The 21,442-nt window shown below is 39.8% G+C and overlaps 1 protein-coding gene across 1 annotated transcript; it reads left to right on the forward strand.

The window, feature by feature from the left end:
• The first annotated feature begins 4,570 nt into the window (after positions 1 to 4,570).
• On the forward strand, positions 4,571 to 21,078 carry LOC122549199 (granzyme K-like). The gene is made up of 5 exons (XM_043688604.1): positions 4,571 to 4,641; positions 13,576 to 13,738; positions 16,070 to 16,211; positions 18,281 to 18,556; positions 20,783 to 21,078. Exons 1-5 carry the CDS (start codon positions 4,581 to 4,583, stop codon positions 20,963 to 20,965), a joined length of 825 nt encoding a protein of 274 aa, XP_043544539.1. The 5' UTR covers positions 4,571 to 4,580; the 3' UTR covers positions 20,966 to 21,078.
• The last annotated feature ends 364 nt before the right edge of the window (positions 21,079 to 21,442 follow it).

Consider the following 21,442-nt stretch of genomic DNA (forward strand, 5'->3'; position numbering starts at 1 on the left):
CTCTTTTAAGAATTCTGCACTTTGGATAATGAAGTCTTCTAGTGCTTTGAACTCTCAAAACTGAGAGGTGGCAAAGACAGTTGCCCCTGTGCTAAGTTCTTTCTAACTGTCCATATTCAAAACTAAACTGTATTACACCCACAAACAATGACATGTGACCTCTGCCTGAGTTTGTTACACACTTGCAGTCTCTATCTGGCAGTTTGCTTTCTTTGAAAATGCAATATTTCTGCTGCTGTAGCTAATATCCCCTGCTTTGAAATATTCTTTTCAAAATATTCAATTATATGTATACGTGTGTGTATGTGTGTACTCATTCACTGGCGTTACATATGTATAAATATTTTACAGTCACATTTTCATACCAGTAACTACAAAATTACTAAATGAAATAGAGTGAAAACATTTACTAATTGGATTCTGTACTGTGTTAAATTTCTTTTATTACTATACATTTGTGGGAGTGGGTGAAGCTGGCTGGCCAAGTATTTGTTGCCCGTCCCTAGTTGCCCTTGAGAAAGTGGTGGTGAGCTGCCTTCTTGAACTGCTGCTGTCCCCTGCTGTGGGTTGACCCACCATGCCCATGGCAGTGAATTCCAGGATTTTGACCAGTGACAGTGAAGGAATGGCAATATATTTCCAGGTCAGGATGGTGAGTGGCTTGGAGGGGAACTTGCAGGTGGTGGTGTTCCCATGTATCTGCCCCTTTGTGCTTCTGGATGGCTGTGGTCTTGAATTTGGAAGGTGTCAGTCATGTGGGCTCTTTTGTCCTGGATGCTGTCAAGCTTCTTGAGTGTTGGTGGGGCTGCGCTCATCCAGGCAAGTGAGCAGTATTCCATCACACTTCTGACTTGTGCCCTGTAGATGGTCGACAAGCTTTGGGGAATCAGGAGATGAGTTACTCACTGCCACACCTGTAGCCTCTGGCCTGCTCTTCTTGCCACTGTGTTTAATATGTGGTGAGTTCAGTTGTATTTATGGTCAATGATAACCCCCAGGATGTTGATTGTGGGGGATTCAGTGATGTTAACACCATTGAATGTCAAGGGGCAATGGTGATAGTCATAGCCTGGCATTTGTGTGGCATGAACGTTACTTGCCACTTGTCAGCCCAAGCCTGGATATTGTCCAAATTTTGTTACATTTGAACATGGGCTGTTTCATTATCTGAGGAGTCGCAAATGGTGCTGAACATTGTGCAATCATTGGCAAGCATCCCCACTTCTAACCTTACGTTGGAGAGAAGATCATTGATAAAATAGCTGAAGATGTTTGGACCTAGGAGACCACCATGAAGAACTCCTGCAGAGATGTCCTGGAGCTGACTGAGCTCCAACAACCATGAACATCTTCCTATATGTCAGGTATGACTCCAACCAACAGAGTTTTCCCCAATACCCATTGATTCCAGTTTTGTTAGGGCTGTTTGATGTTACATTCATCAAATGCAGCCTTAATGTCAAGGTCTGTCACTCAGGCTTCATCTCTGGAATTTATCTCTTCTGTCCATGTTTGAACCAAAGCTGAAATAAGATCAGGAGCTGAGGGATCCTGGCAGGACCCAAACTGGGCATCACTGAGCAGGTTATTGCTGAGCAGGTCCCCTTGTTTGATAGCACTGTTGATGACACCTTCCAGCACTTTACTGATGAGCAAGAATAGACTGATGGGGCAATAATTGATTGTTTTGGGTTTGCCCTACTTTCTATGTACAGGATATAACTAGGCAATTTTCCCCATTGTAAATGCCAGTGCTGTAGCTGTACTGGAAGAGCTTGAATAGCGGAGCAGCAAGTTTTAGAGCAAAAGAATTCGGTGCTATTGCCAGAACATTGTCAGCGCTCATAGCCTTTGCAGTATCCAGTGTCTCCAGCCATTTCTTGACATCATGTGGATTGTATCAAATTGGAGGAAGACTGGTATCTGTAGAGCTGGGAACCTGGAGAAGACCGAGATGAATTGGTCTGTGTGATGATCGCTGTGAAAGTTTCGACCTTATCTTTTGCACTGAAGTGCTGGGCTCTTGCATCATTGAGGGTGGGGATATTTGTGAAGCCTCCTCATCCAGCGAGTTGTTTGATTGTTCACCCTCAGATATAGGTTCTGTATTCATGCCACATCCAGCCGTAATTGGTGGTGGACAATCAAGCAACTCACTGAAGGAAGATAGTAGGATGACTTGAATTCCATAGCTTGCTGCAAAAATTAAACCCTAGAGTCTAATGACTTCTAGGAAACATTACTATCTCTCTTGATGGAAATATGTATGTGGTTCTTCTGTGCAAAAGGGTAGTTATTTACTGAGTATAGGACAGTTGGTCATCCATCAGCTCTGAAGCTACAAATTGCTTTCTTTGACCAAGATGAGTGACTGTGGTTTCAGTTAAAGACATGCAGAACCGTGGCTTCCAGAAGAAGATCCGTAAACCACATATTACAAGAGAAGCATTCGCTTTGAAAATGTTTCATTAATTGAAATAAGTGAGCGTAACTGTTCTACTGAAAGCACATAAAGATGATAGTGAAATCCAACTTGTTAAAGTTTTCACATAAGCTTTTAAAATGTTTAACTTCACTCATAATTCATCTCATGGTGCTTAGCTCCTTCGATATCTCATTGTTGTTACTTTAGGTCTTAATTTAACTTTGAACATAAAGAGATTCATTGTACATTTTGCCATGAGATGGTGATGCTGAGCCAGCTCCTCAGATTGAAGCAGTTCATGTTGTGGAAATTCACCCATAGTTCTGCTGCGGGAACAAAATTGAAGATTTTAGCCCACTGACAATGAAGGATTGGCAATTTATTTTCAAATCAGGACAATATGTAATTTGGAGGAGAATGTGCAAATGATAGTGAGCCTGCGGAAAACCTTTGAAGAAACCTTGCTGATTTGTTGCAGTGTAAGTTGTCGATGATGAGCACTGCTGCAACTGTAAAGAACATAGGAATAGGAGTAGGCCATTCTACCCCTTGAGCCTGTTTTGCTATTCAGTGAGAAAATGAGTGATCTAACTCCATATACCTGCCTTTGTACCGTATCCCTTAATAATTTTGTTTAATAGATATTTATTTGTCTCAGATTCAAAAATAATCAGTGATCTAGCTTCCACATTTCTCTTGAATGGTCTGGCCCTGATTCTCAGACTATGCTCACAGAATGTGCTCCCTCAACTGTGTTCCAGTCGTGCCGAGAATGAGTGTTTAAGGTAGTGAATGGGGAAGCAGGAATCAAGCTGGAAGGTGTCAAGCAACTTGAGTTTTATTGGAGGTGCACTCATCCAGGGAAGTGGAGATCAGCCATTATATTTATATGGTTGATTTCTGGTCAGTGGTAACTCCCAGAATTTTGACAGTGGAAGATAATGATAACAGTTGTATCATTTAACATCAAGGAAAGATGCTTTGGTTAGTCATTGGTTACGGTCATTTTGTGATACAAATGTTACTTGCCACTTATCAAACCAAGTTTGAATTTTGTTCAAATCTCACTATGTTCACACACACAGACTGCTTCATTCACTGATGAGTTAAGAATGGAATCAATTCTAAGTATGTCATATCTGTTATCGGAATGTTTAAATGAAAATTAATCCTACATATAGATTGATAGATCTAGATATCCAAAAATATCCAAAAGTCCTCCAACTCATCCATGCCAATCCAAAATCCTAAATAAATCAAGTCCCATTTGCCAGCATTTGGCCCATATTCCTCTAAACCCTTCTTATTCATATAACCATCCAGATGCCTTTTAAATGTTATCATTGTACCAGCCTCCACCACTTCCTCAGGCAGCTCATTCCACACATGCAGTATCCTCTCCATGAAAAAGCTGTCCTTTAGATCCCTTTTAAATCTTTTCCCTCCACCTTAAACCATGCCCTCTAGTTTTCCATTCCTCCACCCTGAGGAAAAGGCTTTGGCTCTTCACCCTATCCATGTCCCTCATGATTTTATAAACCACTAGAAGGTCATACCTCAGCTTCAGATGTTCTAGAGAAAATAGTCCCACTATGGGTGGCATGGTGGCACAGTGGTTAGCACTGCTGCCTCACAGCGCTAGAGACCTGGGTTCAAATCCTGCCTCAGGCAACTGTTTGTGTGGAGTTTGCACATTCTCCCTGCCTGTGTAGGGGTGCTCCGGTTTCCTCCCACAATCCAAAGATGCGCAGTGTTAGATGAGGAGGGGAATGGGTCTAGGTGGGTTCATCTTCAGAGGATTGGTGTGGACTAGTTGGGCCAAAAGGCCTGTTTCCCTGCTGTAAGTAATCTAAGTGTAAAATAGCCCCACTCTATTCAGCCTCAACTCCTCCAACCCTGGCAACATCTTTGTCAATCTTATTGAACCCTTTCAAGTTTCATAAATGATCTTAGTGATCCATTTCTTCTGACCAATGTCTGAATTTTTATAATGCCACCTGGTCAGCTTCAGCTAATATCATGTGACTTGCTGTAAGCGAAATTGGTGCACAAGTGAAAGGTTCTTAGAGATGACATCAAAGGGAACAAACCACATCCCTTTGAGCTTGATATAAATTGATTGAGAGTTTTATTTGTTACCACGAGAGAGGCAGCAATGAATTCTTTTCAACACAATCTGTTTATTTCTTTGATTGTTCTTTCCCTAACTCCAATCTGTAAGTAGCAAACTTTGCAACTTTTATAATTAGCATATTTATATTAAGATTTATTTTCATAAATCTTATATGGTAATACATTTGTCTCAAGAAATGTAGTTTATTTTAATAATCGTATGTGGCAATAAGTGTGTCTGAAGATTCACCTAAATGTTCAATGATTGACATGTTAATAATTCCTCACAATTTTTGTTACAAATCTGGAGTGAATGCTTGAAGTTGAGATGACCTTTTATCAGCCCTTCATGGTTTGAATTCTGATTAAACGTCATCTTGACCTTAAACATTAGTGTAGTTTTTCACCACAGATGATACCTGACCTGCTGAGTTATGCTAACATTTTGTTGTCTTATTTTTAATTCAGGTTTCCAGTCTTTTGCTTCTGTATTATTGCAACAGATATCTAGTTCTTTACGTTTTGATTTACTTTTATTTCTTAATCTTAAGAAATAAAAATAAATAGCTACCAGCATGTCTGGCAAATTATTCCATTCTTAATATTGAGCAGAAACAAACAGTGGTTTCTATTGGTCTCTTGAATCATGTTTCACAGAAAGAATGTCTGGCTCGTAGCAATTGTGCCAGTTCCATTCCTCATTCTGGTCCCATAACGCTGCAAGTCTATTTCTTTCAAACACCTCATTAAATTTCAGCTTTGAAGTTCATAGAGTCAAATTTAGCTTTGGGAATTGACATAAAATAAGTGATGATATATGGCTTCCTATTCTACACATCCTCAGTCGGGTAAAGAGTTTAAAATTGCTTAGGAAAGGCTATTGGATAGGTTTAAGATCAAACAAAGTACCATGGATGCTAGAGATCGGAAATGAAACAGAAAGTCCTGGAGAAACTCAACAGTTAGTATTTCAAAGCCAATATCTTTGTAACAGGTAAGTCTTACTCTTGAATTGTTCACTCTGTTTCTGTCTTCACAGATGCTGAGTTTCTCCAGCACTTTTTACTTTTATATGTATTGAATAAGCTGTCTAGACTTAATATTGATAAGATGCCAGGTCCAGATGAGATGCATCCCAGGATACTAAGAGAGAAGAGTAAAAGTTACAGAGGCACTGACCATAGTTTTAAATCTGCCCGGACTCAGAGGTTGTTGCAGAGGATTATAATTACAAGTCTTACACTCTTGTTCAAAAGAAGGGATCAAGATATGCCCAACAATTACTGGCTAGTCAGTTTTCTTTGCTTGTGGAAAAGCTTTAAGAATAAGACTTCAGGCAAAACAGCCACTTCGTATTTGGGTTCAACAATTACAGGCTTTCTTTTATAAACCTTTTCTAGGAAGTACACAATAACAGTGCACTAATTCCAGAACTCTAGGATAAGGTGCTGGGATGTGGGTTTAAATGCAGTAAAAAAAACTGGATTAAAAAGCTGACTAGATAACAACCATGTAACTGCTGCCAATTGTCATTAAAACAAATTCATCAGGTTCTCTAATTTTTTTTAGGGTAAGAAATCTTTCGTCCTCACCTGATCTGGTCTGCATATATCTGCAGACTAATGCCCTGTTATTAATTTGGGATGTTCAATAAATGCTGACCCAGCCAGGAATGTCCACATCCCATCAACAATTTAATTTTAAAAAGCAGTTACATCACACAACCTTATCAATAATCAGATTCTGCTGATATCCCTTTCATATTTTCATTAGCTCCAGGATATTTGTTATCACTGTCAGCCTTACTATCAATATTCCCTCTAAGGTGCATGACTGTGTGTGAGCAATCAGTGCAAAGTTCCATGTACGGCAATTGGCATCTAGTTCCTCTCATGTATGGACCTTGGAAGCCTGTGCCACCAGAGAGAAGATGAGAGAACACTGCTAACATCAACCTGTGACTGTTGATCAAACAGATAAGGTTGTTCAGTTTTCCAACCTTACATCCTTAGTTGGGTTCCCACAGAATTGGCTACATTTCCCAATGTGCTTAGGAAAGGGGCTCATAGCTACATAGATCTATTCTGAGCTATTATTGTACATTTAAATATCAAACTTAATCAATTGTCTCACTTCAATCAGTTTAGGAATCCACGTTAATTCAGGAAAACCAGGATTAGTGCAAATCATTTTTCACTAATATGTTTGAGTTTTTGATTAGGATTGATGGAGAGGATTGATGTTAATACTGTTGATGTGATGTACAAGGGCCTCCAAGAAGCATTTAATGAGGAACCACACTGCAGAGTTTTGAGCAAAGTCACTGTTCATGGAATAAAAAGGACAGTCACAAAATGAATATAAAAACTGACTGAATGACAAAAACAAAGGTCACTGCATTTTGGGCTAGAGGTTTGCAATGGAGGTCCCAGATGTTGATGTTGATGAGACATGATTTCCCACGTATAAAGCCATGTTGACTATCCCTAATCAGTCCTTGTCTTTCCAAATACATAGGCAAAAGTGAGGACTGCAGATGCTGGAAACCAGAGTTTAGATCAGAGTGGTGCTGGAAAAACACAGCAGGTCAGGCAGCATCTGAGGAGTAGGAAAATTGACATTTCGGGCAAAGCCTTTCATGTACATCCTGTCCCTCAGGATTCCCTCCAACAACTTGCCCACCACCAACTTCAGGCTCACTGGTCTATAGTTCCCTCTCCTGTCTTTACCACCTTTCTTAAATAGTGGCACCACGTTAACCAACCTCTAGTCTTCTGGCACCTCACCCGTGACTATCAATGATTCAAATATCTCAGCAAGGGGCCCAGCAATCACTTCTGCACCAAGACTGTGGTGAACAGGTCACAATATTAACATTGGTGGATGATCCAAAACTTTAAAATTGTGAACTGTGACGAAAATAGTGTAGAACCTCAGAAGAACAGATTTGTAAAATGGGCTTAAAGGTAGCAGACAACATCTAATGCAGACAATTGTGAATCATTGAATCATAGAGATGTGCAGCATGGAAACAGACCCTTCAGTCCAACTCATCCATGCCGACCAGATATCCCAACCAAATCTAGTCCCACCTGCCAGCACCTGGTACATATCCCTACAAACCCTTCCAATTCATATATCCATCCAGATGCCTTTTAAATATGTACTAGCCTCCACACTTCCTCTGGAAGCTCATTCCAAACACAGACTACCCTCGGCATGAAACAATTGCCCCTTAGGTCTTTTTTATATCTTTTGCCTCTCACCCTAAATCTATGCCATCTAGTTCTGGACTCCCCCACCCCAGGGAAAAGATTTAGTCTATTTATCCTATCCATGCCCCTCATGAATTTATAAACCTCTATAAGGTCACACCTCAGCTTCCGATGCTCCAGGGAAAACAACCCAGCCTATTCAACCTTTCCCAATAGCTCAAATCCTCCAACCCTGGCAACATCGTTGGAAATCTTTTCTGAACCTTTTCAAGTTTCTCATCTTTTCAATAGGTAGGAGATCAGAATTGCATGCAATATTCCAAAAGTAGCCTAACCAATGTCCTGTACAGCCGCAATATGACCTTCCAACTCCTGTACTCAATACCCTGACCAATAAAGGAAAGCATACCAAACGCCTTCTTCACTATTCTATTTACCTGCGACTCCACTTTCAAGGAGTTATGAACCTGCATCCCAAGGTCTCTTTGTTCAGTGACACTCCCTCGGACCTTACCATTAAGTGTATAAGTCCTGCTAAGATTTGCTTTCCTAAAATGCAGCACCTCACATTTATCTAAATTAAACTCCATCTGCCACTTCTCAGATCATTGGCCCATCTGATCAAAAACCCAATGTAATCTGAGGTTACCTTCTTTGCTATCCACTACACCTTCAATTTTTGTGTCATCTGCAAACTTACTAACTGTACCTCTTATGGTCACATCCAAATCATTTATGAAAATGACAAAAAGTAGAGGACCCAGCACCGATCCTTGTGGCACTCCACTGGTCACAGGCTTCCAGTCTGATAAACAACCCTCCACACCACCATCTGCCTTCTACCTTTGAACCAGTTCTGTATCCAAATGGCTAGTTCTCCCTGTATTCCATGATCTAATCTTGCAAACCAGTCTCCCATGGGAACGTTGTCAAACGCCTTACTGAAGTCCATATAGATCATGTCCACTGCTCTGTCATCATCAATCCTCTATGTTACTTCTTCAAAAAACTCAATCAAGTTTGTGAGACATGATTTCCCACGTATAAAGCCATGTTGACTATCCCTAATCAGTCCTTGTCTTTCCAAATACATAGGCAAAAGTGAGGACTGCAGATGCTGGAAACCAGAGTTTAGATCAGAGTGGTGCTGGAAAAACACAGCAGGTCAGGCAGCATCTGAGGAGTAGGAAAATTGACATTTCGGGCAAAGCCTTTCATGTACATCCTGTCCCTCAAGATTCCCTCCAACAACTTGCCCACCACCAACTTCAGGCTCACTGGTCTATAGTTCCCTGGCCTGTCTTTACCACCTTTCTTAAATAGTGGCACCACGTTAACCAACCTCTAGTCTTCCGGCACATCACCCGTGACTATCAATGATTCAAATATCTCAGCAAGGGGCCCAGCAATCACTTCCCTCACTTCCCACAAAGTTCGAGGGTACACCTGATAAGGTCCTGGGAATGAATCCACTTTTATGGGTTTTAAGACAACTAACACTTCCTCCTCTGTAATATGTACATTTTTCAAAATGGCACCATCTATTTCCCTACATTCTATATCTTCCATGTCCTTTTCCACAGTAAAAAATGATGCAAAATACTCATTTAGTATCTCCCCCATCTCTGACAGCTCCACACAAAGACCACCTTGCAAATCTTTGAGGGACCCTATTCTCTCCCTAGTTGCCCTTTTGTCCTTAATGTATTTGTAAACACCCTTTGGATTCTCCTTAACTCTTTTTGCCAAAGCTATCTCATGTCCCCTTTTTGCCCTCCTGATTTCCTCTGAGGATCTTTTGAGGATTCATTTGATCTATCTTGTCTATACCTGACATACATTTGCTTCTTTTTCTTAACCACCCCTCAATTTCTTTAGTCATCCAGCATCCCCTATACCTACCGGCCTTTCCTTTCACACTAACAAGAATATACTGTCACTGGACTCTCATTATCTCATTTCAGAAAGCTTCCCATTTTCCAGTCGTCCCTTTATCTGTGAACATCTGCCCCAATCAGCTTTTGAAAGTTCTTTCCTAATACCATCAAAATTAGCCTTCCTCCAATTTAGAACTTCAATTTTTAGACATAGTCTATCCTTTTCCATCATTATTTTAGAACTAATAGAATTATAGTTGCTGGCCCCAAAGTGCTCGCCCACTGACACCTCAGTCACCTGCCCTGCCTTATTTCCCAAGAGTAGGTCAAGTTTTGCACGTTCTCCAGGAGATACCCCCACATATTGAATTAGAACATCATCTTGTACACACTTAAGAAATTCCTCTCTATTTAAACCCTTAATACTATGGCAGTCCCAATCTATGCTTGGAAAGTTAAAATGCCCTACCATAACTACCCTATTATTCTTACAGATAACTGAGATCTCCTTACAAATTTGTTTCAGTTTCCCTCTGACTATTAGGGGGTCTATAATACAATCCCAATAAGGTGATCATCCCTTTCTTATTTCTCAGTTGTACCCAAATAACTTCCTTGGATGTATTTCCAGGAATATCCTCCCTCAGTACGGCTGTAATGCTATCAAAAACATCACTCCCCCTCCTCTCTTGCCTTCCTTTCTATTCTTCCTGTAGCATTTGTATCCTGGAACATTAAGCTGCCAGTCCTGCCCATCCCTGAGCCAGTTCTAGCAAATCTCCCTGCCAGTATATTAGTCCCCTTCCAATTCAGGTGCAATCCGTCTTTGTACAGGTCACTTTTACCCCAGAGGAGATTCCAATGATCCAGAAATGTGAATCCTTCTCCCATACACCAGCTCCTCAGCCATCCATTCATCTGCTCTATCCTCCTATTCCTACCCTCACTAGCTCACAGTACCAGGAGTAATCCAGATATTACTACTCTCGAGGACCTCTTTTTTTAACTTCTGACCTAACTCTCTATATTCTCCCTTCAGAATCTCAACCTTTTCCCCTCCTATGTCATTAGTTCCCATGTGTACAATGACCTCTTGCTGGCCCCTCTCCCCCTTGAGAACATTCTGCACCCTCTCTGAGACATCCTTGATCCTGGCACCAGGGAGACAACACACCATTCTGATTTTTTGCTGCTGGCCACAGAAACGTCTGTCTGTGCCTCAGACTGGAGAATTCCCCTAATGCAATTGAGCTCTTGGAACCCGATATTCCCTCATTACATTTGAACCAGTCTCAATTCCAGATACTTGGTTGTTCCTGCTACATTCACTGAGAATCCATCACCCACTACATTTTCCAAAACAGCATATTTGCTTGAAATGGGGATAGCCACAGAAGACTTCTGCACTACCTGCCTACCTCTCTTACCTCTCCTGGAGTTAACCCATCTATGTAACTGTGTCTGCAACTTTTCTCCCTTCCTATAATTGCCAACCATCACAATCCTTTCTCTTGTAAATTCTTCATTGCCTCTAACTGTCTCTCCAACCGATCCATTCCATCTGGTAGGATTCACAACCAATGGCATTTATTGCAGATATAATCCTCAGTAACACGTAAACTCTCCCTAAACTCCAACATCTGACAAGAAGAGCATATCACTCTACTGAAGGCCATTTTTGCTTCTTTCAATCTACAGACTCAGAAAATAATACTGTCTTATTCCTCTACAAAACACTGCTCCAGGCTAACTTAATACTTATGGCTTACATTTTTAAGTTTGGTTAAGAGACACATCTCAATAAAACATATAATCAAGAAAGAATCAACTCTACTCACTACAGACTTACTGTAAGGCCACACTTTAAAATATTCACTTATCTGTTTCTGGGCTGTGACCTCTCCCAAACATGTTCCTTCAAGATCAGTGGTAAATTTCACTGTTTGTTAATTTTCCCAGATGCACTCCAATGTCCAGCGATACATGAATTCAGCAGCGAAGACAGCAATTGTGCAGATTCACTGCTGTGTCAGTTAGCAGTGTGGGTTTCTTTCTCTCTCTCTCTCTCCTTCACTGACTGACCATGTGCTGCCTTTGTCTGTTCCTCTCCCTTTTAAAAATGCTGTTGTTTTGACTTATTTTTCTCCCAAGTTCCAAAACAATACAACAGCATATAAAATAGTACCACAAAGGTAATAATCTCTGGATTACTACCTGATCCACGAGCTAATTGACAACAGGTCAATAAAATTAAGTAGGTAAATTAAGTAGGTAAAAGATTGGTGTAGGAGAAATGGGTTTGAATTCATGGGCCATTGGCACCAGTACTGGAGAAGAAGGGACCTGTTCCCATGGGATGGTCTTCATCTGAACCATCCTGGGACTAGAGTCCTAGCAAATTGTTTAACTCTGGCTGTAGACAGCGCTTTAAATTACATGGATAGGGTGGGGGAGGGTTCAGTTCTAGGGGAAATTAGAAAACCCAAATTAAAGGACGAGGTAAGAGTGCAGAACTCAGGAGAGGTTATTAAAATCTCCAACACAGACACAAATAGTGTATGGAAAGGATTAGCAATCAAACATCAAGCACACTGGACAAACGAATGACAATGAGAAGAAGGACGGTTAATACAAGATTGAAGGTGCTATATCTGAATGTACACAGTATAAGGAATAAGGTAAATGAGCTTATGGCACAGATCAAAATTGACAGGTATGGCATCTTAGAGTCTTGGCTGCAAGGGCATCAGGTTTGGGAGATGAATATTCAAGGATATACATCCTATCGAAAACATAGGCAGGTGGGCAAAGGGGTTGGGATTGCCTTATTACTAAGAAATTAAATTAAATCAATAGTATGAAACAAAGCAGGGTCAGATGGTGTAGAATCTGTGCGGGTGGAATTGAGGAACCACAAAGGTAAAGAAATACCAAAGTTGGAGTTATGTACAGGCCTCCAAACAGTAGTCAGGAGCTGGGGCGCAAGATACACCAGTAGATAGAAAAGGTGTAGGAAAACCAAAGTTACAGCGACCGTGGGGGATTTCAAAATGTAGGTGGACTGGGAAAATCAGGTTGATAGTGGATTGCAAGGAAAGGAATTCATGGAATGTCTACGGGGTGGCTCTTTGGAGCAGCTTGTGATGGAGCCGACTAGGGAACAGGCCATACTGGATTTAGTGTTGTGCAATGAGGCAGACTTGATAAGGGAGCTGAAGGTGAAGGAACCCTTAGGAGGCGGTGATCATAATATGATTGAATTTACTCTGCAATTTGAGAAGGAGAAGAGAGAATCAGAGGTAACGGTATTACAGCTGAATAAAGGCAACTACAGAGGCATGAAGATTAGATTTTGTTAGATTACTTTACAGTGTGGAAACAGGCCCTTCGGCCCAACAAGTCCACACCGCCCCGCCGAAGCGCAAACCACCCATACATTTACCCCTTACCTAACACTATGGGCAATTTAGCATGGCCAATTCACCTGACCTGCACATCTTTGGCCTGTGGGAGGAAACCGGAGCACCCGGAGGAAACCCACGCAGACACGGGGAGAATGTGCAAACTCCACACAGTCAGTCGCCTGAGGCGGGAATTGAACCCGGATCTCTGGCGCTGCGAGGCAGCAGTGCTAACCATCTGCTTTTGTGTTAGATGTGGCTGCAGCTTGTTGAGAAATTTACCCCTAACAACGCTGATGTTAATTTTAACTGAACTTCCTTGGTGTCACACTCAGTCAAATGCTACCTTGATATCAAGGGCAGTTACTGTCACCTAAATTTCATTTTCATGCTTTAGTTATGTGACAATTCTATGAAACTATATCGCATTTAAACATACCTTGGAAGTGAGTATGACAGGAATCCTATTTAAAGATGTATTCATCATCATTTAGTGCCCATTTCATTAATTTAATAACCTCACAATATCTTTTTTTTAAATACAGATCATGGTGTGGAAATTATTGGAGGTCATAAAGTTAAACCCCATTCAAGACCTTATATGGTCTCTATCCAAGAGTACAATCATGAAACAAAACGTTATGAACATCATTGTGGAGGGGCTTTGATCAGTCCCAAATGGATACTGACAGCAGCACATTGTAAAAGGTAAGTTGACATGTGCATGTGTATAAATGAAGTAATATTATGATTACAGATTCACGTTCATAAATTGCATGTCTCCCACACCCAGACCACATCAACTACTTCAACGTATTTACTTTCATCGATGACCTTACTGATAGATGGCAAAACATGATATGACCTAATGTGAGCATGATTTAATTTGACAAGTCATTCATCTAAAATTCATGATAATTCAAAGGCATGCTTTTGGGAATATCATTGTCTCCTTCTGTGCATCCAGTTTGTACAATAATAAGCATGCTGGTTCATTGGTTTTCAGGATTGTATAGATCCAAAAGGAACAAATACTATTCCAAGTATTCCAAGTATCATTAACAAGTGATGACTTGTTAATGATTTGTTGTGTTCTTACATGTCAACATTATCAGAAACATCATTATTTTCCTAACATTCTGAGCAACCTGCAGTTTATACAAAATGACCATTGCACATACTAGGTATAACTTGCATGAAAAATGGCTTGGTGATACAATATTAAGTCCTCTTGTCAAACTAAAATGCATCAATAAGTATACAGTGAGTCTGCTTTCAGGAATTTGGCCTTGTTGTTGGAGCCTTCCACTACAGGCTGCAGACATCACCAAATCACCAATAAAGGTTTTTCACAGTAGCAGGCAGTTAGTAAAATGACCAGGACAGAACTGTACACAATGAAGCACAACTTGGGCAACACTTGGTGGCTTCTACTTGGAGAACCAGAAATGAACTTGGAATCTGAATATATTGGGTTTTGTATAGGGTTGATGCCAAGCTTTGGTATGGATAGGACTTTTATCTGTTTCTTTCAGTGTCTGTGGAAAGAGGAGAATGTGGGCTAATACTGAAATTCTCTACATTGGAAATTTCTCAGAACCAACATTGCTAACATCATTGACAGGGGTACACCTGGTGGTATGGGAGAACACCGGTGACACTGAGGCTAAGACATAACCAGTGGAATCACACATTTGCAGAGTTATTGGCCGGATATGCTCTCCCAACCTCAATTGGAATCGCCACATTGAACATTTTTCAACTGTTTTCAATTTTATTTTCACTGTCTAGATAATTAGATTAGATTACCTAGATTCCCTACAGTGTGGAAAAGGCCCTTCAGCCCAACAAGTCCACACCGACCCTCCGAAGAGTAACCCACCCAGCCCCATTTCCCTTAGACTAACACTATGGAGCAATTTAGCATGGCCAATTCACCTGATCTGCACATCTTTGGACTGTGGGAGAATGTGCAAACTCCACACAGACAGTCCCCCAAGGCTGGAATCGAACCTGGGACCCTGGTGCTGTGAGGCAGTAGTGCTAACCACTGAGCCATCGTGCCGTCAAAGTTCAGATTCCTTACAGTGTGGAAACAGGCCCTTCGGCCCAACAAATCCACACCGACTCTCCGAAGAGCAACCCACCCAGACCCATTCCCCTACATTTACCCTTTCACCTAACACTATGGGCAATTTAGCATGGCCAATTCACCATCCTGCACATCTTTGGACTGTGGGAGGAAACCCACACAGACACAGGAGAACATGCAAACTCCACGCAGACAGTGCCGCCCTAGGTAAAACAGCACTATGGTGACTCAGTGGTTACCTGAGGGACCCACAGTTTCCAGTTTCCTCCCACAGTCCAAAGATGTGCAAGTTATGTGGATTGCCCATGGGAAATGCAGGTTATAGGGATAGGTTAGGAGAGGTGTATCTCGGTGGGATGCTCTCCATGGTCTCAAAGGGCTGAATGACCTGCTTTCTTACTGCAGGAATTGTATGAAAAGCCACATTTCCCATTGTATGTGTTTTTTTTTATAATTTATGATATTTCATATATGCTAAACAAAAAGAAAAATGTAATTACTGGAAGTCTGAAGTAAAAACAGAATGGTTTGGAAATGTTCAACAAACCAATCAGTATCTGATGAAGCATTTTATTGAAATGCCAACTTTTCAGGTATCAATGAAGCCACAATTTAAATACAACATTAATGTATGTTGGGATGGAACACAGCCGAGGGCCATGAATAATGGGTTTCAGAAAGAGTGTAAAGATGTAGATATAGATTGTAGCAAATTTGGTTATGTTTGCACTGGCATAGGTTGAACCAAATGGTGTTTTTCTGCATTGTGCATTCAAATTTTGATTTTGTTATGAAAGAAATAGTAAATATTACGTATTGCTCCATTTTGTTCAGCTTTTATTCTTGTACAGTTTGAAACCCGGATTGTTTCTTTTCACATGATTGCCTCAAACGTGTTTTCTTTATGAAAATGAAGAATAATTATTTGTCCGTCTGATGAAATGCAGGCAAGGAACTTTTCAAGTCGTTCTTGGAGCGCATTCTCTTTCACAGAATGAGAAAAGTCAGCAAAAATTCCAGATTAAGAAGCTGCACCCCCATCCACAGTTTAACGCAACAACTGTAGAAAATGATATCATGCTACTCGAAGTATGAATTTTAATTACATTGTTCCATTTCTTGTGTGGTGTTACAAGCTATTAATTTAGATAAATAAGTGTTTCATTTCACAAAGAAGTAACAATTTTATGTGCTCTATTTCTTAGAGTTAATTTAATGGCTATAAATTTATTAGGTCTGCCACTTTTAACAATTAAGGAATAGCAAACATTAAGATTCAGGCACATGGAAGGATACAGTTTTTATGCTGCATTTCCTCATGTGTAAGAACTGATAATGAGCATTGACAGACTGCCTGGCTTGGAAGGGGCATCAAATTTGAAGTTGATGATGTCACAGAATCACAGAACCTTTACAGAATGGAAGAGGCCATTCAACCCATCACCACGCCACTACCTTCAATATTCACTTTTCTGGTGCCCAGCCGATGTCAGGTGGTCTTACCAGTTTTATCTCTTCTTTGAGACTTTGCAGCAGTTGACACAACCCAGGGGTTTGCTGGGCCATTTCAGAGGGTATTGCTGTGTTTCTGAAGTCACATGTAGGCCAGACCAGGTGAAGATGGCAGATCTCCTTCCCTGAAGGACATAAATGAACAACTTAGACATTGTTAAGACTGTCATAGAATTTAGTTAACACATCTGTCCCCTTTGAGATCTAGAGTTTCTCTCCCTGAAATTCCCAAACAAGATGGAATGATATCATCAGATTGCATGAAGTTTAATGCAGTCTCCAAAGCTAACCCTTTCAGGACCATTAGCTTATGCCACAATGTCCAAGATCTCCCTGGTGTCTTATGCTCTGTTTAAGCATTTTTTACATTTCTCCACGATTTTCCTTATAGTTTTATATTGTCTAAATGCTGTATTAAAATGTTCAAACATTGCATTATTTGAATTTTCTGAATTGTTCTTTGTCTAATGTGCATAAATGATGTTTCAAGGAATTGGAGAAGAGATATGATTTAAGTTATATACTATTTTTGTGCCTGATCTTTTATATTTATTTCTATTTGTTTATGATGGTTTTTACAAATTGACATAAAAAACTAAGAAATTTAGTCAGCATAATAGGCAGAAAAGCAATATAAATGTGCTCCCCGGCAGCTATGCAGTTTGAGGAGATTCCTTCTCGGTGTAAGCAAACAATCCTAGCCATATTTATATATGCTGACCAAGTCTCCTCATCATGTTTTTCTTCATCCGCCTATCCAACTTAATATTGAAGGGCAGAATATTTTCTGCATCTGTAACCAAACCTAGAATTGTGAAACCTGAATCTCACAGCCCCATATTCTGTATAAACAGGTTCCACCAGCCATTATTTTTATCTTTAATTTACTAATTTTTTTAATCTTTAATTTTTATTCTTTCAATTATTTGGAAAGCTTCTGCTGCCTTCTATTTTGTTTGATTTCTTCACAACTCACAACTCGCTTCAGAACATTTATTATAACTCACTCCATGATCTATCTAATAGAAGTGTCTTCATTTGTTAATTCTTTCATCCTTCCTCACTTCATAGGTTTTGCTATGATTCTTGAACTAGATGGTTTTGTAACAAATGCTTCCACATTGTACCCTTCCCAAATCCTCAATATCCACCCTATCGCATGCAGTTCAATTCTGCACACAGTTTACTATTTGTAGTCTTATTTGTTTCATATTGACTGACTATTACCTTTCTGTTTTTAATTTTATACCTTGTGAGATAAAATCTAGAATTCTATTAGTTTCTTGTAATTTTTTTGACCAAACTGGGGCCCAGCTGGGGCCTTTCATGTTCTGTGAACTAAATCTTTTAATTCATTTCACAATGTTGTGCACACTGTCGCACATTCATAATTCTTACAATTTTTTGAAACCAAAATGTATGATTTTTAACACTAAACTGACATTGATTTCTATTGATTTTTTTCCCTCAATTCCTGCATACCAAGTTTAGTTTTCTAAAAAATAATTATAATATAATCTATCTACTCCAATCTATGAGAATGTTTAATCCAAGAGAGAAAACAATTCTGTGGCACATTTCTTACAACTTGAAAATTTCAGTCCTCTTTTGAAATAAATCAATAGTTTATTAACATTATGCATTAGATTTCCAGTGAAGCAAAGCTTAACAAATATGTGAAACTGCTCAAACTACCAAAAGATGACAATGAAGATGTGAAACCTGGAACTCCATGTACAGTGGCAGGATGGGGAGCAACGATTCCATATTCAACATGTTCATCCGACACACTTCAAGAAGTGAAGATACGTGTAATAGATCGGAAAAAATGCCAAGTTAAGCATTCTTGCAAACGTGTGATTGTAATAACCAAGGATATGATCTGTGCTGGTGACAGAAAAGGCAAAAAAGACACGTACAATGTGAGTATTCTACAGTAGCTGATAACATAGAGTCATATGAGTCAACTCATTGAAGTTTTACGGAATGGAAAATGGTTCTTCAGCTCTTCATGTATATGACAATCATCAAACATCCATCTATTCTAATCCCAATCTCCAGCACTTGACCGGTAACTTTGTATGCTATGCCATTTCAGTGTTCAACTAAATGTTTCTTCAATGCCTTGAATGTTGCCACCTTTTTAGACAGTGAATTACTGATACCTAGTACCCTCTGGGTGAAAAACCTTTTCCTTCAATCCACTCTAAACCTGCTGCTCTTTACTTTAAAGCTGTGTTTCCTGGTTAAAGAATCATGGAGCTTTTGGAATTTGTGTAAGAAGCTGGTATTAAATGACACCTGCCACATAATAAGCTGAGCAAAGAAGAAAGCTTAAATCAGAAAGCCTTTCTAAAAGGCTATGACTGGAGATGCCGATGTCCCACTGGGGTGGACAAAGTTAAAAATCACACACCAGGTTATAGTCCAACAGGTTTATTTGGAAGTACTAGCTTTTGGAGCACTGCTCCTTCAACAGGTGGTTGGTTAGTTGCATTCCAAAAGCTAGTGATTCCAAATAAGCCTGTTGGACTATAACCTGGTGTTATGTGATTTTTTAACCTTCTAAAAGGCATTCAACTTAAAGCTTGTTAAGAAGAGAAAAGGCCATGGAATTAAGAGGAAACTAAGGAATTGAATATGGAATGGTGATGTAATTTTGATGCTTTTCAGAAAAGTCATGGGGTGCAGTGATGATCCCCCAAGATTATCTTTGGATCCTTTTACTGTTGTTACATTTCACATGACCTCGACTCAGATGTAGGGAGTAGAATTGTGAAGTTTTAAGAGATACAAAACTTGGCCATCTAACCAATAATGATAAGGGTGGTCCTAGAATTCAGGAGGCAACAGGCAAGGAAGTGAAATGGACACAGGAATGGCAGATGGATTTCAATTGAGACTGTAGAAAGTTGTACACTTTGAGAAGACTTATAGGGAAAGAAATATTTTCTATAAATAGCATAACTTTGAATATTGTTGAGAAGCAGAGGGACCTATGTGTTGATAATGTTTTGAAAAAATCTTATGAGTCACTTTGTTTTATAAATAGTGCCATAGAATGTGAAAGGGAAGAGACAATAGTGCAATATTATAAATCACTGTTCAGAATTCTGTTGGAGAACTGAGGACATTTAATAAAGGTTAACCAGGGTGTCATCAGGGATTAGACATTTCAGTTATGAGGAAAGATTGAAGTTAGGATGGTCTCCAGGGAACATAATAGTAGAAGGTGAGAACTCATAGAGGTTTTCAAGACACTGAGGGCTGTGATGGAGGAGACAAATTAAAGCTGTTGCCAACGGAAAGCTCTTGTGCAATATCAAGGAGTCATGAATTCAAAAGTATTATCAAATAATCAAGAGAGGAGAAAAATAGCTTTCATTTAATGAGTTGTCAGTATGTGGAACATTGGAAAATTGATAAAAAAAACTGTGGATGCTGTAAATCAGAGAGAGAAATAGGGATTGCTAGAAAAGCTCAGCAAGATCTGTAGAAAGAAATCAGATTAATGTTTTGGGCTGAGTTCTGAGGAAGGGTCACACAGACACATAGAGAACATGCAAACTCTATTCCATCAGCCATCTGCGACAGGAATTAAACCCTGGATCCCTGGTGCTGTAAGGCAGCAGTGCTAACCACTAAGCCACTGTGCCACCCACAGGCCTTTTAAAGGCATGATGAATCAAATGGCCTCTGCTGTATTGTAAGTTTCTGTGATTGTTTGAAATGAGGAGTATCTGTGAATAATTACAATTATTTACTTAGTTGTGTGCATTTTAACATTCTTATAAAGGTTCAAACATGTGTACAGACTAAACACACCTCAATGTGACAAAGTTAAAAATCACACAACACCAGCTTATAGTCCAACAGGTTTATTTGGAACCACCAGCTTTTGGAGCGCTGCTCCTTCATCAAGTGACAACCACCTGCTGAAGGAACAGCACTCCGAAATCTGGAGCTTCCAAATAAACCTGTTGGACTATAACCTGGTGATATGTGATTTTTAACTTTGTACACCCCAGTCCAACACCGCACCTCCAAATCATGGCTACCTTCAATATGACAGGAATACATTGCAATCAAAACAATTCAATTCAGCCAATTCGACTTAATTATTGTATTTTTCATTTCTCTTTTTCCAGGGTGATTCAGGTGGTCCTTTAATTTGTAACAACAAGTACAAAGGCATTGTGTCATATGGTCCTCCTGATCCAAGCACCAAAGTACCTGGGATTTACACTCGCATATCAAAGAAATATCTTGACTGGATTGCAAATATAATTGGTGTTGAAACTTCCAATATGACAGCTGAAGATTTCTACTGAGTGTTGAGTCTCACTGCTACTTGGTTTTGCTTTTATCACCTTGTCATTAAATTGCTTTGCTTCAGGAAGGACTTGCATACTCTTTACTCATGCCTTTGCTACACTGAACCACATTCAGGTATAATAAAACTGAAATGTGAAATTCTCAATATAAAATGAATCCCGTTTCATCAGCTGAATCCTCAGATAGAGTTATGAGTTGTGAAAATGGGTCAAAGAGAGATAAGTAACTGAGATTTTCAAATGGAGTTTAAGTAACAGGGTAGACCTGGTTTTTATTAGATACCATGTCATCAAATATAGAATCTAGTAGGTTCTGTAAATCTCTCAGCTTTTGAACTGAAACCAAACCTTACAATATCAGCAACTTGATTCACCTTGTGGGGACTAAAAATCCTCCAAAAGCCTACAAGGCACTGAAAGCCTCGAGACCATAAGTGATGTGAGATTCCAGATGGGAAGATAAGTTGGCACCAA

This window comes from Chiloscyllium plagiosum, chromosome 1 (assembly GCF_004010195.1).
Source record: "Chiloscyllium plagiosum isolate BGI_BamShark_2017 chromosome 1, ASM401019v2, whole genome shotgun sequence".
NCBI classification, from domain to species: Eukaryota; Metazoa; Chordata; class Chondrichthyes; order Orectolobiformes; family Hemiscylliidae; genus Chiloscyllium; species Chiloscyllium plagiosum.

What these genes read in the sequence shown, in the direction of transcription:
- LOC122549199 (XM_043688604.1), top strand. Translation starts at nt 4,581, where the DNA reads ATGAATTCTTTTCAACACAATCTGTTTATTTCTTTGATTGTTCTTTCC. An exon ending in TCTTTCCCTAACTCCAATCT is followed by an intron (nt 4,642 to 13,575) that starts GTAAGTAGCAAA and finishes TTTTAAATACAG; the next exon opens with ATCATGGTGTGGAAATTATT. An exon ending in ACAGCAGCACATTGTAAAAG is followed by an intron (nt 13,739 to 16,069) that starts GTAAGTTGACAT and finishes GATGAAATGCAG; the next exon opens with GCAAGGAACTTTTCAAGTCG.